Source organism: Lycium barbarum, chromosome 2, assembly GCF_019175385.1.
Source record: "Lycium barbarum isolate Lr01 chromosome 2, ASM1917538v2, whole genome shotgun sequence".
NCBI classification, from domain to species: domain Eukaryota; kingdom Viridiplantae; phylum Streptophyta; class Magnoliopsida; order Solanales; family Solanaceae; genus Lycium; species Lycium barbarum.
Window position 1 is genome coordinate 3,092,011 of NC_083338.1, and position 19,371 is coordinate 3,111,381.

General features: G+C 34.6%; 2 protein-coding genes across 2 annotated transcripts; both read right to left on the reverse strand.

The window, feature by feature from the left end:
- Positions 1-2,896: 2,896 nt before the first annotated feature.
- LOC132625877 (F-box protein SKIP28) lies at positions 2,897-6,543 on the reverse strand. The gene is made up of 3 exons (XM_060340474.1): positions 6,031-6,543; positions 4,518-4,876; positions 2,897-3,482 (listed from the first exon to the last, which is right to left on the reverse strand). The coding sequence occupies exons 1-3, from the start codon at positions 6,400-6,402 to the stop codon at positions 3,224-3,226; spliced, it is 990 nt and encodes a 329-aa protein (XP_060196457.1). The 5' UTR covers positions 6,403-6,543; the 3' UTR covers positions 2,897-3,223.
- Positions 6,544-7,332: 789 nt separating this feature from the next.
- On the reverse strand, positions 7,333-12,342 carry LOC132625878 (uncharacterized). The gene is made up of 2 exons (XM_060340475.1): positions 11,938-12,342; positions 7,333-7,634 (listed from the first exon to the last, which is right to left on the reverse strand). Exons 1-2 carry the CDS (start codon positions 12,175-12,177, stop codon positions 7,479-7,481), a joined length of 396 nt encoding a protein of 131 aa, XP_060196458.1. The 5' UTR covers positions 12,178-12,342; the 3' UTR covers positions 7,333-7,478.
- Positions 12,343-19,371: the final 7,029 nt, after the last annotated feature.

Below are 19,371 nucleotides of genomic sequence, written 5' to 3' on the forward strand. Positions count from 1 at the left end.
GAAACTTATTAGTATGAAGTTTACTAAATATACCCAGCCATGTTTAGAGGAGGACTATAAAACATTGGCAAAATTACTTTCTCTATTTCATTACACTGGCAAGACAAACAATTTCAAATATGTGCCTCATCAGGTTAGTGGCGTTAAACTTAGGTTCATAAGAAAACCTATGTTCATATTCAATGTCGTATGAGTTTGCATGGTGGATGGATATTTATCAAATAAAATGAGTTGCAATTTTTTTGGACAAAGTCGCAAAATCATATCTAATGCTTCAAACAATGCATTGGGGGATAAAGTCTGTGATTGGTATGATCAAGTTTTCAAAAGTAGTAGCTTGTATTCGAGTTTGCCACCAATACAAGTAGATCGTCCAAAACTATGTATTATATAATTTATGTGAGATATGTGCACTCATCCGCCTACTCTTGGGGGGTGGGGTTCAACCAACTCTAACTGAAGTTATAGAAGCTTTTCATGCATTATTTCCTGATTTTTTTGTGTAGGCTGAAGGAGAAACTTACGGGAAAGCTGGGGATCCTATTGATACAAACTAGGTTGGCTCAAAATATTTTTGTTTGGGGTGAGAAGCTATTTCACCACTGTGTTGCTGCTTCTGAGAGCTTATCACTGAATTTGGGATGCTGCTGAAACTGTTGTGTTGTTTTTGGGATGTTGAAGCTGAACTCGAAATGTTGCTGAAAATCATGTTGTTTTAAGCTGGCTTTGGATGCTGATGTTATATTTTGGATATTGTTTTACTCTTTTTCAAGGATTTGAACTTGAATGTTGGTTTCTTTCTATATTTCAATCAGGATGGTGAAGCTGCAATAGGAAAGTTTTATTTTTTGTTTGTGTGTGTTTTTAGGATGTGCAAGAAATGTGATTCGAGATGTTGTCTTTTAGATACAGTTATGCAGTAGTTATATTGCTGTTTTGAAAGAAAAAAAAACTGAGGTATGTACAGCCCTTGCTATAGACTCTGCAAGAATATGTCGCAACATAGCAAAGAGATCACGGGTGAATACCTTTGAGTATATGCTCTCGTTTCCAGATTCAATGGCGTCGCATGCTCCCTCCATATCATATGGCTCCCTTAGAAGCTTGGACATTTCATACTTATCTACTGTCTTATTCACATTGACAACCTGTTAACACGTCGCAATCACCGATACATAAGTAGTTTACAAGTAACCTTATGATTGTACAAATCTAATTTTACCAGTCTATTTTTAAAACTTAGGAAAAAAGAATAATAACAAAGATTCAGCAATAGCTAGCATGCATTTCATACTGGATAATGTGCATTATAACTATGAATTGGATGGCAAGTAAATGAACCATGTTTATGAGATTTAGACAAAAATTAAATCATGTTATGACTTTGATAATATCATGAGGTGATGGCCAGCATATGCTATTTTAATATGCATCTAAAGGTTATAATAATACAACCTAAAGGAGTAATGTTAGGAAAGCCGTTAACCTTAATCTTAGTTATACTTTGGGCAAAAGAAAGACCATATCAAATGCATACACATTATGCTTGTGCCTGAGGCCGGTCCATTATAAAGCCTATTCTAAACGCCATCATAAGTGTGCAAAATGCCATATCATAAATGAGAATGATAAGGCCCAAAGTAATTTGAACTCATAAGGGTCAGAGAAACCATATGTCTATAGACAGGTCTAGAGCATTTGAGATACTTTACATAACGATATAACATGATAAGATTTCATAAGTGATAAAATAATGATAGATTCTTACGCTTATCCTAAAAATAACTCTATTTAAAAGCTCCCAAAATTAGTGGTCCCTTCAACACACACTGTTTAAAAGCCCAAAATGAAATTTATTTTATCAAAGGTTTTATGTGATAACCCATCATGTTCTAGTTAGACATGACCTTTAACTAATTCAAGTTAAACATGAGAAGTTAATTCTCCTATATAACTCCAAATGGTCATTTGGTGGGAGAAAGTGGGAGTTATGGAAGACATAAAATCACACTAAAATTATAAAGAAAAAGAATTGAGTTCAAATAAGTTTTCAAGAAAAAAATCCTTTTGAATTAAAGAATGTGCTTGCCGTGAAAAATTTAAATTGCCAAAGCAATTAATAATGGTAACACACAATTGATCCGAAGAAATTAAAGTATGTCTAATTTCACATTTATATTCAACTTAATTTCTCTAAAAACTGCATGTGTTCTGCCTCCCACACCTTATTTGCTGCAATTGTGATATGCCTTTGTCGTAGAACAGTTGCATAGGATATTGTTGATCATTTGATTCATAGGCAATTTATTTTCTATTTGCTTTTGAATTAGAGTGGTTTCTGCATTGTAGATTACAAGAACATTTCAGTTGTGTCATAAACTCGAAAAAATCCACGGCCCTTTTGTCCTCTAATTATACTTGCGCTAAATCTGTTGTTTTTCCTTCTACTTGATGTAACATTGTGGATAGATTTTCTACAAGGGATGTAGTGCAGAGTTATAGGTAATAAACAACCAATAGTAGAACGCAAGAATAACTATGATACTTACTCTGTTTTGACTCCATTTTATATGACACTTTTTTTTTTAGTTTGTTCTTAAAAGGACTAAAGGAGTGATACACTTTTATATGTATAGAAACAATTTAACTTCAACATGATTTTATAACCACACTTTAAACCTCACATTGACTCTTTGATTACATGAGATTTTACAACTATACAAATACAATGACTTGTTTTAGACCAAACACTACAAGTTTCAACAAGTATGTTTTTTTCTCTTAAAACTCTATGCCAAGTCTAGTGGTGAAGCCAAAATTCACTAAGAGAATTCCAAATATAAAATGAAAAAAACAAGGGATTCAATATGGTATATATAATAAGAGAAAAAATATATTTATTTACACAGTGTAATTTTTCCACCAAATATCCCTTGGACAAAGGTAGCTCTATCACTACTCAATCAAATACCGTCATATAAATTATAGACGGCGGAAGTAATACATTTGGATACCTATCTTAGCATTAGTAAGTTAACAATCTGAATAATGTGAACTTTCAGTTGCATGAAAACTACAGTCACTACACAGAAACCCTGAAAAGTCTACAGGATGTTGGGATTAGTAAGTTAACAATCTGAATAATGTGAACTTTCCGTTGCATGAAAACTACAGTCACTACACAGAAACCCTGAAAAGTCTGCATGAAGTTGGGATTAGTAAGTTAACAATCTGAATAATGTGAACTTTCTGTTGCATGAAAACTACAGTCACTACACAGAAACCCTGAGAAATCTGCAGGATGTTGGGACTGTTGCTGGTAAGCATGTTGGTTGCAATATGCCTTGTTGCAGTAATTGCATTTTGGAAGATGAAGCCAACAATTTAAGCATAATATATCTGCACAAGCTGATTCACCTAATTCTTCATCTTTGGTGCATACACCACACTCTTCACACCTTGGAACACAGAGGAAGCAGCCCCTGCATATAAAGGGTGACAAAATTAGTACATAAAAATATGATCTGTTTAATTCATTCAAGTTTGGAAGGGTAAATGATCCGTTCATTTATTAACTCTACCTGTTCTTTTTTATGAATGATATGTAATGATTTCTCTATTATTTGCTATGTCTGTTTTACTTATGTATTTTTTTAAATTTTTTTTTAAATGTTTTGATATGCATCATTTGAGCCGAGCGTCTTTCAGAAACACCCTCTCTACCTCCACAAGGTAGGGGTAAGGTCTGCGTGCACTCTACCCTCCCCAGACTCTACATGTCTGATTACACTAAGTATGTTGTTGTTTTGATCCGTTCAATTAAGCCCTTCTAAATTCCAGCCCTTCTAAAGTTGGCCAGGCTAAATATACAACCCAACTTGACCTACAAGAAATCTTGTCAATTTTTTAAAATAGATTTCTTTTTGTTATATATAGCTATAATCATAAACAAAATTAATAGGTAATTAAACAAATTATACAAAAACAAACAATAACTAAAACTTGATAAAAGTTGGGCAAGTTGAGCTATGATTCACTATTTAGCCATTTTGAGTCAAGTCTCAACCCATTTTGACGGGTAAAATTCACAAATAGCTACTTTTAAGCTCCGGTAATAATTGAAAAATAGACACTATCGTAGAGTTTCAAATTTCTTAAGTGAGAAACTACACGACATTGTCATGGTGCTTCACCTATGGAATTTGAAACTCTTTGAAAGTGGTTGTTTTTCAAAGATAGAACCAAAAAGTGGCTAGTGGTGTTACTTCGTCCATTTTGAAGAATAAAATTCAGAAATAGTAGCCACTTTCCAGTTCTTATAATTGAAAAATAGCTATTTGTCACGGAGCTTCTAATTGCACAAATGAAACTTCAAGACAATGTCCTGGAATCTCACATGTAGAACTTAAAACTCTATGACAGTGATTATTTTTCAAATATAGAGCTAAAAAAAAGGGTTAGTGAGCACCATTTCATTCATTTTGACCTGTCCTCACCACAATTATTGACACTCCTACCTGCACTTTATAAGAAGTTGTTGCTGCTGCTGCATTTTCCTCTTACAAGAATCTCTTGGACAATCAAAAACTTCCCTAATTTCGCCACATTTTGGACAGATATCTACGTCGATTGAAGGCTGAGAATCTTGTTTAAACGCTAATAATTCACCTCGCCTGTGGTAATAGTTCTTCTTTCCTGGTTTCATTTGCATCTGGTTTATTCCCATTAGATGACAGAGTGTTTCAAAGTCCTCTCGTTTCACATTATAGATGCCAGAAATACTTAAGTTGTTTAACCTGTGGTCAGCCTTGGTGAGCAACTTCACTACCCCAATGACTCCCTCAATGGTTAAGCCTGTGCACCCTGGTAAAAATAGCTGCAAAAAGAAGAGGAAAATAATATAGAAATCAGCCAATCAGGACACAAATCACACAATCTTATACTGGTAAAGGGCGCTTCCTCCTTTAATGAGTCTCACACAACATGAATTCATATAAGTCGAGGCCCCAAAGCAGGATAATTCAAGGTTCATATGCTCAGTCAGAAGCTCGAATTTGATGAAGATCATGAATTTATCTAGGGCAGTTTATGAGCTAATCAATAACGGATTTTTAGCTTCAAAACCCATTGGAAAGGGCAATACAAAGAGAAATTATGCAAATGATGGGATCTTCAGACACCCTGAAAAAGATACGAGGTGCTCGGAAATGATCGAAGGGGTAATTGAATAAGAGGATCACTATGACTATAGCCTTTGATAAGTTCACAAAGATGAAAATGATTCATTTGATACTATGGATAACTGGTTATGGGGGGACCCTTTCGTTTTTAGTCCATTGCTCTATCCTTATGCCTATTTTGCTATAAGGCGTCGGTTCACAGGTACGATCTTTATAACTACATCAGACGGGAAACCAAAAGTTATGTATATAATTTTTCCTTCTTCTATCTAGAAAATCTAGAGTTGACATCAATGAAGCACGGACATGGTTTCTAACTCATCAAACAAATTCAACTAGGGAAAAAATGAAAAAGTAAATCTTTTCTGTGCTTTAAGAACTTGAAATCATTCAAAAACGTCTAGATTGATAAAGTTTGACAATATAACAGAAATTGCAACTGAAAATCAAACCTATGGAATTCATTATTCGGCACAAAGGTGTAGATTGAGGATTTAACCCGATGAATTCAATCTTTTAAGGTTCTTAGAATTGAACTCATTGTGTCTTTAAAATTATGAGGTCGGGTCTAATATTTATTGAGGTTTGAGTAGGTTTATATTCCATGTCGAAAACACTGCATTCAGATGAATCCGTTGCAAAAGGACTAGATTCGCCCCTCATTCAGCACACTTGATTAGATATTATATTTTGTCAATAAGTTTCTCCTATTTGTCCTATGTATAAAGCTTTTTGCTTTTTGTATAAGGGGAAAAAATCATGGAAAGAAATTAAGAAAGACTCTACCAACCAACCATATCTTATCCATTAATACAATTTCATCATAAGCAAAAATCTACACCATACGTACCTTGTTAATATGAGGATTACTGGCAATAACTTGAAGAAGTCCTTCATCTGTTATCTTAAAGCAATTTTTCAGAGCAACAACTCTCAAACGACCCTTTGCCTTAGACGTTATTTTTACCAAAAAATCATCAGAAAAACGACTACTTAACGGCTTTTCGATGATGATATTCACCCATGGGAGTATGTCATCTTTTAGGGCATCTCTAAATGACTTGCAAACTTGAGTCATCGATAGAAGTTCAAATAAAGGGAGATAAGGCAAGATAAAGAACATAGATTCATGAGGTGGTCCTAATTGTGAAGGACTTTTTATGATTGTTGTGTTATGTTCTTCTCCCTGATCTGATATTGGTAGAGAAGTTTGCATGTTCATGCAATTTGTACTAAAATAATTGTTAAGTTTGAAGATAATGAAGTTCAAGTGAAAGGGGATAGAGGAATATAGAGGAAGCAAGTTTGTTGATATATTTGCTAGAATGAGAGAAGAAAAACGATTTCACACGTTAACTTGGATACTTTTTGTCATGTATATACCAATTGAAACTTTTATGTCGGCTTTGAATAGAAGGATATTTGGCTAATCTTACAAGTTGGTCAAACTAACTTTTAAGTACTATTTTGACTTTTTTACGGGTTTGATAAATATTAAAAGTGCTTATAAGCCAAAATAAACAAAGTGCATACTTATAAAATCGTACAAAACTAGCTTGCGTGCACATTAATTCATTGGTACCTACTATTTCCTGCCAGCTAAGATACATGATAACTCTATCTGCCAAAATTAAATCGCTTGAAAATGTTGTTTGTGTTGACCACTGTGAGTCCTAATTATGTCATACTTCCTAGCAAGTGTGGGAAACCAATTGTCCCTGTAGGTTTTGGAAAACCATTATCCTTGTAGGTTTGATAAATCATCGTCCTTGTAGAATTGGGAACTGCTTGGCATATATATAAAAGGGATGATTATAAATCTCTTGTACTATCCTTCTCAATCATAGTAAAAAAAATAAAAAATCTTAAGTACTATTAAGGACAACTTCAATTCTGGAACGGTAAACACATTAGTTGTGTGATACAACCCAGAAATAGGAAAGATAACCCTATTTGTGATAAGGCTTATGAGTGCACCACTCTATGGAACTCTAATTAAAAAACAGCTTATTTTTAGCTCGTAATTAGCATTTTTTGGATAATCTGTACCAAATCCGTCGTTAAATAGAATTAGCGATGGACTTTTGTTGTGTAGCAACAAAAATTGTCTATCGCTAATTCCAGTTTTTTTCTTTTTACTCGCTAAACAAAATAACAAAAAGAATAATGCATTTAACATGTGCATTTCCAGTTTTTTCAAGTAAAGCATTTCGTGATTGTACAATCCAACATACAAACTAAAACCTCTCATAAATTAACTTTTCAGATATTACAGAGTAGAAATCAAGAACTGTACTGTCAATGATCTAAAGGTTCAACAGCAGTCCTAAATAGAAGAACATAAACCTTATCAATTGAGAAGTACAAGAAACCTCCTATGGAATGTGTGACATATGAACCAAAGCTAGTTCCCACAATACAATGCCAAGCTGGTCCATATGTTGAGTCAAATTCCTGCAAAGTAAATAAAAAAAAAAAGTGAATGATTAGCATTCCATATTTAACACATATTGGTGCCAAGTGCCAACTATCTTACAAAGAAAAAAAATTTGGAAGTTCATTGACAGACATGAAGACTCAAAAAGAACTACTAGGATCGACCATCAATTAAGAATATATCGGTAACGAAAACTATAGAGGTTGTATTGGCAAGATCCTACAGTTAACAACTTCCTAAAAACAACCACGTACGAAAGTTCGAGGACATTTACTCCTGTATTCTACCCCCGATCCAGCAGCCTTCTTGCCAAGCAAGACCAGCACTATTCCCTTTCCTTTGTCCATTCTGCCTCCTTTTTAGCTTTGTTCCAATAGAGTCTAAGGCAAAGTGGTTCCTACGCATATTTTACTGGAAAATGCTTCTCCAAAGGTGACCCTCTTGAGTTTCCGGTTGTTTCCTAGATAGAAGAAGCTTTTTGTCTCCCTATCAAACGAAAGAAGTCACTATCAAACAACATGCTCTGTTGAAGTACCGAAGGTGTGCTGAACCCAGTGACTAGGAAATGGGTCTGCCCTCGTCTCACCACGCCAAGCATGTAGATCCACCAGATCGATAAACACTCAAACGAAACTCACACATCCTTTTAACTGGTGCAAGCAGATTTAAAAGATATAAACTCCTCATCTGGAAAGGAACAAAGTTTAAGGTTTTACATAAGCTTAAATGTTGCAAGTTTTGTTTTGTCTGCGCAGGTATACTTCTCATAAGATCAGAGCTCAGGCAGTCTTCTACTTGACTGTTCGTTATATACTTTCTAAGGAACAATAACCTTCCAACTCAGGGAGTAGAAAAACCTAAAAGCAACATGCGCTAAAGGAAGACGTTTCATACATAGTGGATAATCTAACGTTGGCTATAGAATCCTCACTACTTAACTCATTTCATCCTATCAAACTCTGAAATTTACTAACCACATAATAGAATTAACTTAAACGTAATCCTATCAAATTCATAGAATTCTCTAATGAAGTCGAAAACTCAGATAGCAAAGCTGGAGAAATCCTTGACGTAATACTTCTAGTATCAATTCTTTTCTTGGTCCTACCATATTCTTTTTCGTGTTTTACACTTACTTATCAAACTCACACAGTATGATCAAGGGATTTTTAGAGAAATATAAATGCTCCAAGTATCAGAATAGTATATCAGGTATAGTTTCAGCAAGATCTGACACTGAAGATCTTTATATTAAATTTTAAGAAAATGAACTGCAACCTGCTCTGACCCTTAAAAGATTATCATTTCTATTTATCACAGCAAACAAAACCCACAATGTAAAATCCAAGAAAAACCAAATTGAAAAGCATAAACAAGAAGCAACACCTCAGTATTACACAAATAACCAAACTAGAAATATTACCTTTTTGAGGGCCAGAGCAAGGTGTTTACTGTCAATTTTCCCACTAGACATAGCATCAAGATTATCTCTTGCACACTTAAAAGCATGATTTTGAACAGAAAATGACATATCTGAAGCTCTCACACGAACATTCAAATGCTCATGCTATTGTTTCTCCTCAACTGATTTCTTCTTCAGTATTAAACTGTTCAAGAAATTGGTTCTTCTCTCTAACTCTTTCTCTGCTTTCTCCATCGCCATTCCATTCACAGCCCCTAACTCATCATCATTCTCCTACTATAGTAGATTGACGTTTTCGTAGTATTTCTTGATTGTGGTGTTGACTATTACTAAACATTTTTATAGTTACTTACACATACCTAGTTTGGCATTAAGGGTAGTTTCTGTTGATGTTTTTGTAGTATTCCTTGATTGTAATGTTCCCCACCCCCACCCCACACACAACAATCAAAATGCAAGCATTGAACATAAGTCCAATAGAACTTAGCAAAACAAACAAAACCCAAAACTTAAAATCCAAAAAAACCACAAAACATTGCAACTAAAAATGCATAAACAAGTAGCAATAGCTTAGTATTACACGTATAACATCAAGATTGTACCTTTTTGAGAGCTAAAGCAAGGCGTTTACTGTCAAGTTTCCCACAAGCCATAGCATCAAGATTATCTCTTACATACTTAAAAGCATGATTTTACATAGAAAAACAAGACCATGGAGCAGCTTGAACAAGCATACAACCCCCCCCCCCCCCCCCCCCCACCAAATAACACAAACAAACACAACTATCAAAATGCAAACTTTGAACACACATCCAATAGAACTTAGCAAACCAAACAAAACCCAAAATGCAAAAATCCAAAAACCACAAACCTCAAGCATAAACAAAGAAGCAATAGCTTAGTTACACATAACATCAAGATTGTACCTTTTTAAGAGCCAGAGCAAAAAACTATCAAAATGCAAACTTTAAACATACATTCAATAGATATCAACAAAAAAAAAAAAAAAAAATCCAAGAAAACCACAAACCTCAGAATTAAGAAACATAAACAAGAAGCAACAACTCAGTATTACACAAATAACCAAGTAAAAGTATACCTTTTTGAGGGCCAAAGCAAGGTGTTTACTGTCAATTTTCCCACAACCCATAGTATCCAGAATATCTCTTGCACACTTAAAAGCATGATTTTGTATAGAAAATGACATATCTGAAGCTCTCACACGAACATTCAAATGTTCATGTTGTTGTTTCTCATCAACTGATTTCTTTTTCAATATTAAACTGTTCAAGAAATTAGTCCTTCTCTCTAACTCTTTCTCTGCTTTCTCCATCGCCATGCACAGCCCCTAACTCATCATCATTCTCCTACTATAGTAGATTGACGTTTTCGTAGTATTTCTTGATTGTGGTGTTGACTATTACTAAACATTTTTATAGGTACTTACACATACCTAGTTTGGCATTAAGGGTAGTTTCTGTTGATGTTTTTGTAGTAACTCTTGATTGTAATGTTCCCCCACCCCCCACCCCTACCCCCCACACACAACTATCAAAATGCAAACCTTAAACACACATACATTAGAAATCAGTAAATCAAACAAAACCCAGAATTTAAAATCCAAGAAAACCACAAACCTACTTCAGAAGCATACAAATAACCAAAGTACAAGTAGTACCTCACACACACACACACAAGTATCAAAAACCAAACTATGAACATACGTTCAACAGTTATTAGCACATCAAACAAAACCCAAAACTTCAAATTCAAGAAAACAACAAAACTCAGAATTAAGAAGCATAAACAAGAAGTACCTTTTTTAGAGCAAGAGCAAAGCGTTTACTGTCAATTTTCCCACAACCCATAGAATCAAGATTATCTCTTGCACACTTAAAAGCATGATTTTGAAGAGAAAATGACATATCTGAAGCTCTCACTCGAACATTCAAATGTTCATGTTGTTATTTCTCCTCAACTGATTTGTTCTTCAGTATCAAACTGTTCAAAAAATGGCCCTTCTCTCTAACTCTTTCTCTGTTTTCTCTATCGCCATTAAAAGCATGATTTTGCAGAGAAAAGCCAGAACCATAGAGCAACTTGAATGAGCCAGGTAGTTTTTATTGTTGTTTTTGTAGTATCTCTTGATTGTTGTGTTGACTTAATACTAAACATCATTATAGTTGCTTACAAATAAATAGTTTGGCTTTAAGGGTAGTTTTTGTAGTATTTCTTGATTGTAATGTCCTCCCACCCCCCCACACACAAATATCAAAATGGAAACTTTGAACATACATTCAACAGAAATCAGTGAATCAAACAAAACCCAAAACTTAGAATTCAAGAAAGCCACGAAACCTCAGAATTAAGAAGCACTAGCTCAGTATTACACATATTCAATAGATATTGGCAAATCAAACAAAACCAAAAATGCAAAAATCCAAGAAAACCACAGACATCAGAAATTGAGAGCCATAAACAAAACAAGAACCATCACCTTAGTATTACACATATAACAAAGTAGAGATACTTGCCCCCCGCCCCCACAAAAAAAAAAAAAAAAAAAAAAAAACAAACAAACAAACACACACACCAACTTCAAACATACATTCAACAGATATTAGCATAACAAACAAAACCCAGAATTTAAAATCCAGGAAACCACAAACCTCAAAATTGACAAGCATAAACAAGAAGCAATAAGCCTGTATTACACAAATAACCAAGTAGAAGTAGTACCTCCACAAACACAAACACAACTGTCAAAATGCTAACTTTGAACATACATCCAATAGAACTTAGCAAATCAAACAAAACCAAGAATGTAAAAATTCCAAGAAAACCATAAACAAGGAGCAACAACTCAGTATAACACAAATAACCAAGTAAAAGTATACCTTCTTGAGAGCCAAAGCAAGGTGTTTACTGTCAATTTTCCCACAGCCCATAGCATCAAGATTGTCTCTTGCACACTTAAAAGCATGATTTTGTAGTGAAAATGACATATCTGAAGCTCTCACACGAACATTCAAATGCTCATGTTGTTGTTTCTCATCAACTGATTTCTTTTTCAGTATCAAACTGTTCAAGAAATTAGTCCTTCTCTCCAACTCTTTCTCTGCTTTCTCCATAGCCATTCACACACAACTAACTCATATCATTCCTTCTCTTTTAGTCTCAACAGACAAACAAAAAAGGTGCTACTTTTTTCAAGAAAAAAGTAAGGAAAAAGAAAGGGGTGTTGGTTTTTTTTTTTTTTTTCTTTGGTCAAGTCAAGTGTCATTGTTTCTTTTAATGCACCAATTGAGAGTAGATTGTAGACCAGGAACAATATGTACGGCATTGGAGAACAAAATTTAAATGTTGTATATACTTGTATATGATTGATTATTAACTATTTTTGTCTTGAACTTGCCTCTATACTAGATTTCCTCAATTATAGCTCACTTGTACCAAAATAATAAGTGTTACCCTCTCTGTGTCAAATTATTTATCGCTTTTTTATTTTACACGACTCTTAAGAAATATTTTCTCTGTCTCAATTTATACAATACACTTTTCTTTTTAGTTCGTCTAAAAAAGAATGACATATTTCCTTATTTGACAACAATTTAACTTTGAACTTTATCTTTTACGCTAAATGAGATGATTTATAACCACACAAGCAGTGGCGGAGCCATACTATGCCGAGGGTGTTCATCCGAACCCCCTCGGTGAAAAAAAATACTGTTTTTACAAGGTTAAAATTATTTTTTATGTATATATAGTAGATGTTGAACCCCCTTAGGCTTCTTCGTATGTTTGCTTTTTTATATTTTGAACCCCCTCGGCGGAAATCCTGGCTCCGCCACTGCACACAAGTATCTGTGAGTTGTTTTAGACCACAATTCAAAAATCTTCTTTTATTTCTTAAACTCTGTGCCCAGTCAAACAACATCACATAAATTGGGACGGAGGGAGAACTATTTTTGTCTTGAACTTGTCTCCATTTTACTCCAGCTCATACTAGACTGCCTCAGTTATAGCTCCCTTGTACCAAAATAATAAGTTTTACTCCCTATCTCAAATTATTTATAGCTTTTTTGTTTTACAAGCTACTTAAGAAATATTAATTAAGAGAGATATTTGATTAATTTTATATTTATTTATGTTTAAGTTATAATCTCTCTCATTAAATATTTACTATATTTATGTGTGATCTTCATTAACGTTAGGTACGACCAAAAACGTTAGGTACGGCGTTGGAGAACAAAATTTAAATGTTGTATATACTTGTATATGATTGATTATTAACTATTTTGTCTTGAACTTGCCTCCATTTTACTCCAGCTCTTATAGCGCCTCAATTCAGTATGTACACTTATTTTCAATTTATGCAAGTGCCTTAAACGTGGCAGGGAGAATATTCAAATTTAATGAGTTATCAGATATTAGTTCTCCCTCCGTTTTAATTTATTTGTGTTGTTTTTGTTTTTAGCTTGCTTCAAGAAGAATTTTTCTTTTTTGGCAGCTTTTAGTTTCAATTTTCCATGTGACATACTTTAATCACAAGCTTAAATGGTACTTTGGTATATTTTACGTATCTTTAATTTAAAACAATAAGATTTAAATTTTTTTTTACTTTCTTAAATTTTGTGTCAAGTCAAAAAATGACAAATAAATTGAAACGAAAGAAGTGATTGAGTCAATGATTCTACTCCTTTGTCTAGAACTTGTCTACAGCTTACTCGAGCTCCTACTAGATTGGCTCAATTATTTGTATGTAGTATTGATTTGCCTTAGATGTCAAGGTTGATGATCAGTATAGTTTGGCCAAATTTTTGACAAGTTGAAATTGCTTGTAGGGCTGGGCATAAATATCGAAAATTGAAAAATTGAATCGAATCGAACTTCAAAAAATCGAAATCGAAAGAACCGAACTACTAGTTTGGTTCGGTGTTCGATGTCCACTTTCAAAAAACCGAAATAAAAATAGCCGAACCAAAATTTGATAAAACCGAACCGAAGAACCGAACGCTCACCGTAGTTTATTCTCTTCTTGACAAGTATATTCTCTCACATTTGGTGTTCTCTCACATTTGATGAGAGCTTGGAGAAATTAGGTACTATATTGATGTAAAGGCTACTCAAACCAATTTGTTTCCTAGTAATTTTTATTAGGGAAAAGGGCTTGATTTATCCCTCTACTTTGGAAAAAGGTTCATATTTACCCCCCCGTTATACTATCAGTCCATTTATACCCCTACCGTTACAATAGTTGAAACATTTGCCCCTATTTTTAACCCCCTGTCCACCGTGGCCAATGGCTTTTTAAATAAATGCCACGGTGGAAATTTTATGTCACATAAGAGGCCATGTCACCCATAAACTGACCCATTTCTCCACTAAATATAAGATATCCAACCCGTTTAATGACCCTATCAGTTCATTTGTTTTCAGTCGTTTGAGAGTGTTTGATGATGACGATTTAGGTAAAAAAAAAAATCACCAATTTCGGGTTTGAAAAATCTTCAAAGGTATGAAATTTTTCTTTGATTAAACCATGATTTCGTTTTCTTTTTAACATTTTTCCATCTTTATTTGACGTAGTGGTTTCTATTTTGTGTTTGTTGAAGTAGTGTTAGGGTTTTAGTTTTAGGTTCTTATGAAGAAGCATCTGTTAACTTATGGTTAATATGTTACTATCATGTGACTTTCTAATTTGTGAAGACATAGTTGGGTGTATTGTTCTATTTAGTTTAGGATTTCATGAGTTTTGAAGGGGTTTAGGGTTTTCTGTTCAGTTATTTTGGGCTAAAGGAGTTTAGGGTTTCACGATTTCTCTCTTTTGGGGAAAAGGGGTTTAGGGTTTGATTTGTATTTGACTCCGTTTGTGGCAAAGGATTTTAGGGTTTCATTTGGTGGTTTTGTTGGTGTTTGTTGTATATTTATTGGGGGGAAAGGGATAGAATTTTTTGTCAGCATTAAGGGTTCATGGACCCCAAATTGACAATTTGTGCTTTTAAGATGGTGGACAAGAAACACTTTATTGGATTCTTCATTGTTCATTTTTAATGTGGTCCCCCCTATCCTCAGTTTTTGATTTTTTTACGCATTTCTTTTGGACATTTCTGCTCCATGTGACTGCCTTTATTGCTCTCTACTTGTTTTGCTGATTGGGAGGGGTTAGTTGGTAGTTGTATGTTATTATTAAATACCGTGGTCCCACATAATATTATTTTTCACTCCTTAATATTATATTAGTTGTTTTATATTATAGGGATTGTTAATGTGGACCTGTTATTCCATCATAGAGGTGAATGAATTACTCACCCAGAAATTAAATACTCAAGAAAGCTGGTGCACACCTGGAAAGGGTATGATTCTGATCTTCTATCTTACATATACATTGTTGATGAATTTATCTCCAAGTTAGGATATGTTGGTGTTCAACAGTTGGTAGTATGTGGTCCTTCTGGTAAATATTATGAAGTAGAAGGTGATGTTGGTATTAGAACTTTGTTGGCATTGGTGTCTGACCAGTTTAATGTGATTAATGTCTTTGTTGTGGATGAAAATGAAATAGGATTTACTGTTCCTAATATTCTTGACCACCTAGAGTCAAACACAACCACTGCTGAAACTATTGAGGCTGTTTCTGATTGTAGCTCAGATGAAAATGATGAAAATGGTGATGGATATAATTATGGTTATGATTCTGAGGAGTTAGAGTCACTTCTTTTACAAAAAAAAAGGGAAATTTCTAAAAATTTGAATGATTATAAGGAACTGTATAAGGGTATGACTTTTAAAGATATTCCTGAAGCTAGAAAAGTCATAAACTTGTATTCCTTAGCCAACTGTAGGGGTTTAAGGCAAAAAAAAAAAAAAAAAGTGATACTAAGAGGCGTAGATATGTTTGTGAACTTGGGTGTCCTTTTGTTTGTCAAATTTCAAAGGATAAATATGGTCATGGGGTTAGTATCAAAACACTAAATCCAAAGCATAAGTTTAACCCTGCTTATGAGAGCATAAGAGTTGACTACCATACAGTAGCACATTATTTTAAGAACAAACTCCAGGAGAATCCAAAAATTACGGTTAAAGAGATGAGGAAAGAGCTGGATACTATATTCAACATCAATGTTGGTCATTCAAAATGTAAGAGGGCAAAGAGGATGATTCTAGAGAGTCTTGATGGTAGTTTTGTCGATGAGTATAACAAACTAGAGGCATATGCAAGTGAATTAAGACTGAGCAATCCAGGAAGTGATGTGGTCATTAACATATCAAAGAATGCACTTGAGGAAGGGAAGAGAAGATTCTCAAGGATGTATATTTGTTTTGATGCTTTGAAGAAGGGTTTTAAGAGTGGATTGAGGCCATTTATTGGCATGGATGGAACATTCTTAAAAGGAAAAGTCAAAGGTCAACTCTTAGTTGCTGCTGCTCTAGATACATCAAAACATTTTTATCCCATAGCTTGGGCTGTTGTGGATAAAGAAACAAAGGTCACATGGAGATGGTTCTTGACATTGCTAGAAAGATCTTTAGACCTCAAGAAAGGTGAAGGTATCACATTCATGTCAGACATGCAGAAGGTTAGTTAATCTTGGTCTTTTTTTGTTAATCTTATTTGTTGCTTGTTTTTACATTGCTGGTATATAAATCAAGTTTGTTGTTTTAAAGACTGCTGCTTGTTTTTACATTGAAGTGAAGGTTGCTGCTTGTTTTTACATTGCAGCTTTGTTTTTATTTGCTGATACACTTTAAAGATTGCTGCTTGTTTTTACATTGCAGCTTTGTTTTTATTTGCTGATACACTTTAAAGATTGCTGCACACTTTAAACATTGCAGCTTTGTTTTTATTTGTTGATACACTCTTTCCATTCCTTTGCAAGCCTGTAAAATAAGTGATTACTATATTAAAAGATAAAATCACCAACGTCACCGACATACTACATGTTTGAAGTGGTCTTTTTTACCTATTACTATTTCAAATGTTTTACCTATAATAAAGACACTTTTTTAATTCTTTTACAAGAACACTTGTCAAATACACATGCCAGTTGGGTAAAATGATCCCAGCTGGAATGAAGTCATTCATGGAAAATTTAAAATAGGCAAAAGGGTTAACAATAATTATGCTTATGCTCATATCTCCAATGATCCTCAAAGCATGATATTGCTGTCATTGACATGGATGTGAAACAACAATCCAGTTTCATTTTTTCACATTTTGATGTAATATCGCAAATTCTAATATACTGATAAATGTAAAAATATCTTTATATAGTGTATATAACTTGATATATTCAGCATGAAATATTTCAAGTGCTTGAGAAAATGTTTAAGATGGAAATTAAGTAGCATACTATAATCTGACTTCTTCTTGTTTAACTCATATGCAGGGCTTAATTGTATACATACTATAATCTATATGTATACATACTATAATCTGACTTCTTTTTTTTTAACTCATATGCAGGGCTTAATTGGGGCACTGTTGGATATTCTTCCCGAAGCACATCACAGATATTGTGTGAGGCACATAGAGGCTAATTGGTGCAAGAATTGGGGTGCTGGGGAGTTGAAGAAACACCTTTGGTGGTGTTCATGGTGTACTTACCAAGAAGAGTTTCAAGACCATTTGACTATGATGGGGGATGAGAATAAAGAAGCTGGTGAGGACTTGTTGAATAGGTACCCAGCTGAGTCATGGTGCAGGGCATACTTTGACACAGTGTGCAAGAATTGGCAAGTGGAGAACAATCTTGTAGAGTCATTCAATAAATGGGTGTTGGATGCTAGGTTCAAGCCCATTATAAAGATGTTGGAAGAAATAAGAGTTAAGGTGATGACTATGTTGGGTGAACATGAATCTGATGTGATGAACTGGACAGGAGAATTCAGTCCTCAAACCATGCTCTTGTATAACCAATTTCTGAAGATTGCACAAAAGTGTACTGTTTACTTCAATGGGGATGATGGATATGAGGTGGCTCATGGTGTGGATAGGCATAGTGTGAACATAGAACTCAAAAGATGCACTTGCAGGACATGGGACCTCACAGGGATCCCATGCCCTCATGCAATAAGGGCCCTACTGTACAGGAAGATCAACCCTTTGACTCGGATTCACTGGTGGTACTCCAAAGAAGCTGCTCTCTTAACTTATTCACATAAGTTACAACCAGTAAGAGGAGAAAATTTTTGGAAGATAGAACCAGCCCATGCAATGGAGCCTCCAAAGTTAGTTAAGTTGGCTGGAAGGCCAAGAATTAAGAGAGTTAGAGAAAAAAATGAGTGTGTGAATAGACAAGGAGTGTGGTCTGAATCTAGAAAGGGTAGGGTGATGACTTGTTCTACATGTGGAGAGTCTGGCCACAATGCAAGGGGGTGTCAAAAGGTAAGATACTTAACTTTATTATGCTAATTCATCACTTCATTAATTATTAACTATTAACATGCAATTTCACTATTTTGATAGGTAGCTAAAGGAAAGCAATCAAAGGGTGGAAGGAAGACAAAGAAGAGGACCAGATCCTTGATTGATGAAGATGATGAAGGTCTAGCCAGAAGTCCACAAGCTATAGGGCTCACACTTGAGGAAGAACTTCAATTGACAGCACCCCAGCCTACTCAAACAAGTCAAGCAAGCAGTAGTGCAACAACACTTCCAAGTCAGGCCAGCAGTAGTACAAGTGAATATAGATTTATGCCAACACCATCAGTGGCAAGGCAGCATCCCATCAACAATGCTTTTACTGCTGAACCAGACTTCGATTTTCTATCAAATGATGAAGCAGATCCACCTCTAATGCCAATGAGTATTTCAGAGGCCAAGACTAGATTCCTAAGGCAGATGCAAGTTGGAGAAGCAACTGGAACAAGGCGTATTGGTTTTGTTGGTGATGCTAGTGGTGTTAGTAAGCCAACAAACCTTCCATTCTCACCAAGGGGGCTTACATGGAAAGGAAACACTGCTGTAACTGGAAACAAGCTTCAGAAAATGGCCAAGTTGAAGACAAGGAAGGGGAATGGCAAGGAGCAGATTTAAACTTGTGAACTTGTGATAGTTTTTTGGGTTTAATATGATGTAATTACTGCATGTGACAGTACTTTAACTATTTAGGTATTTGTTTGGCTGTTGAAACTTGCAAGTGGATGTCATGTTATCACTTTGGTGGTGACAGTTTTTGGGGTTATAATATGGCATCCCCTTTGTCAATGTAACTGCACTTTGATAGTTTTTGGCAGTTTTATGTTAAAGTTAATGTTGGATTCCTTGTACAAGATGTTGGCTGCTTTGTGTTGTGGAAAAACAGCAAATGACTATCTTAAGTTCTCTA

What these genes read in the sequence shown, in the direction of transcription:
- LOC132625878 (XM_060340475.1), bottom strand. Translation starts at nt 12,177, where the DNA reads ATGGCTATGGAGAAAGCAGAGAAAGAGTTGGAGAGAAGGACTAATTTC. An exon ending in TTGCTTTGGCTCTCAAGAAG is followed by an intron (nt 7,635 to 11,937) that starts GTATACTTTTAC and finishes TTTACTTTGCAG; the next exon opens with GAATTTGACTCAACATATGG.
- LOC132625877 (XM_060340474.1), bottom strand. Translation starts at nt 6,402, where the DNA reads ATGAACATGCAAACTTCTCTACCAATATCAGATCAGGGAGAAGAACAT. An exon ending in GTAATCCTCATATTAACAAG is followed by an intron (nt 4,877 to 6,030) that starts GTACGTATGGTG and finishes TTCTTTTTGCAG; the next exon opens with CTATTTTTACCAGGGTGCAC. An exon ending in CAACTTCTTATAAAGTGCAG is followed by an intron (nt 3,483 to 4,517) that starts GTAGGAGTGTCA and finishes CTTTATATGCAG; the next exon opens with GGGCTGCTTCCTCTGTGTTC.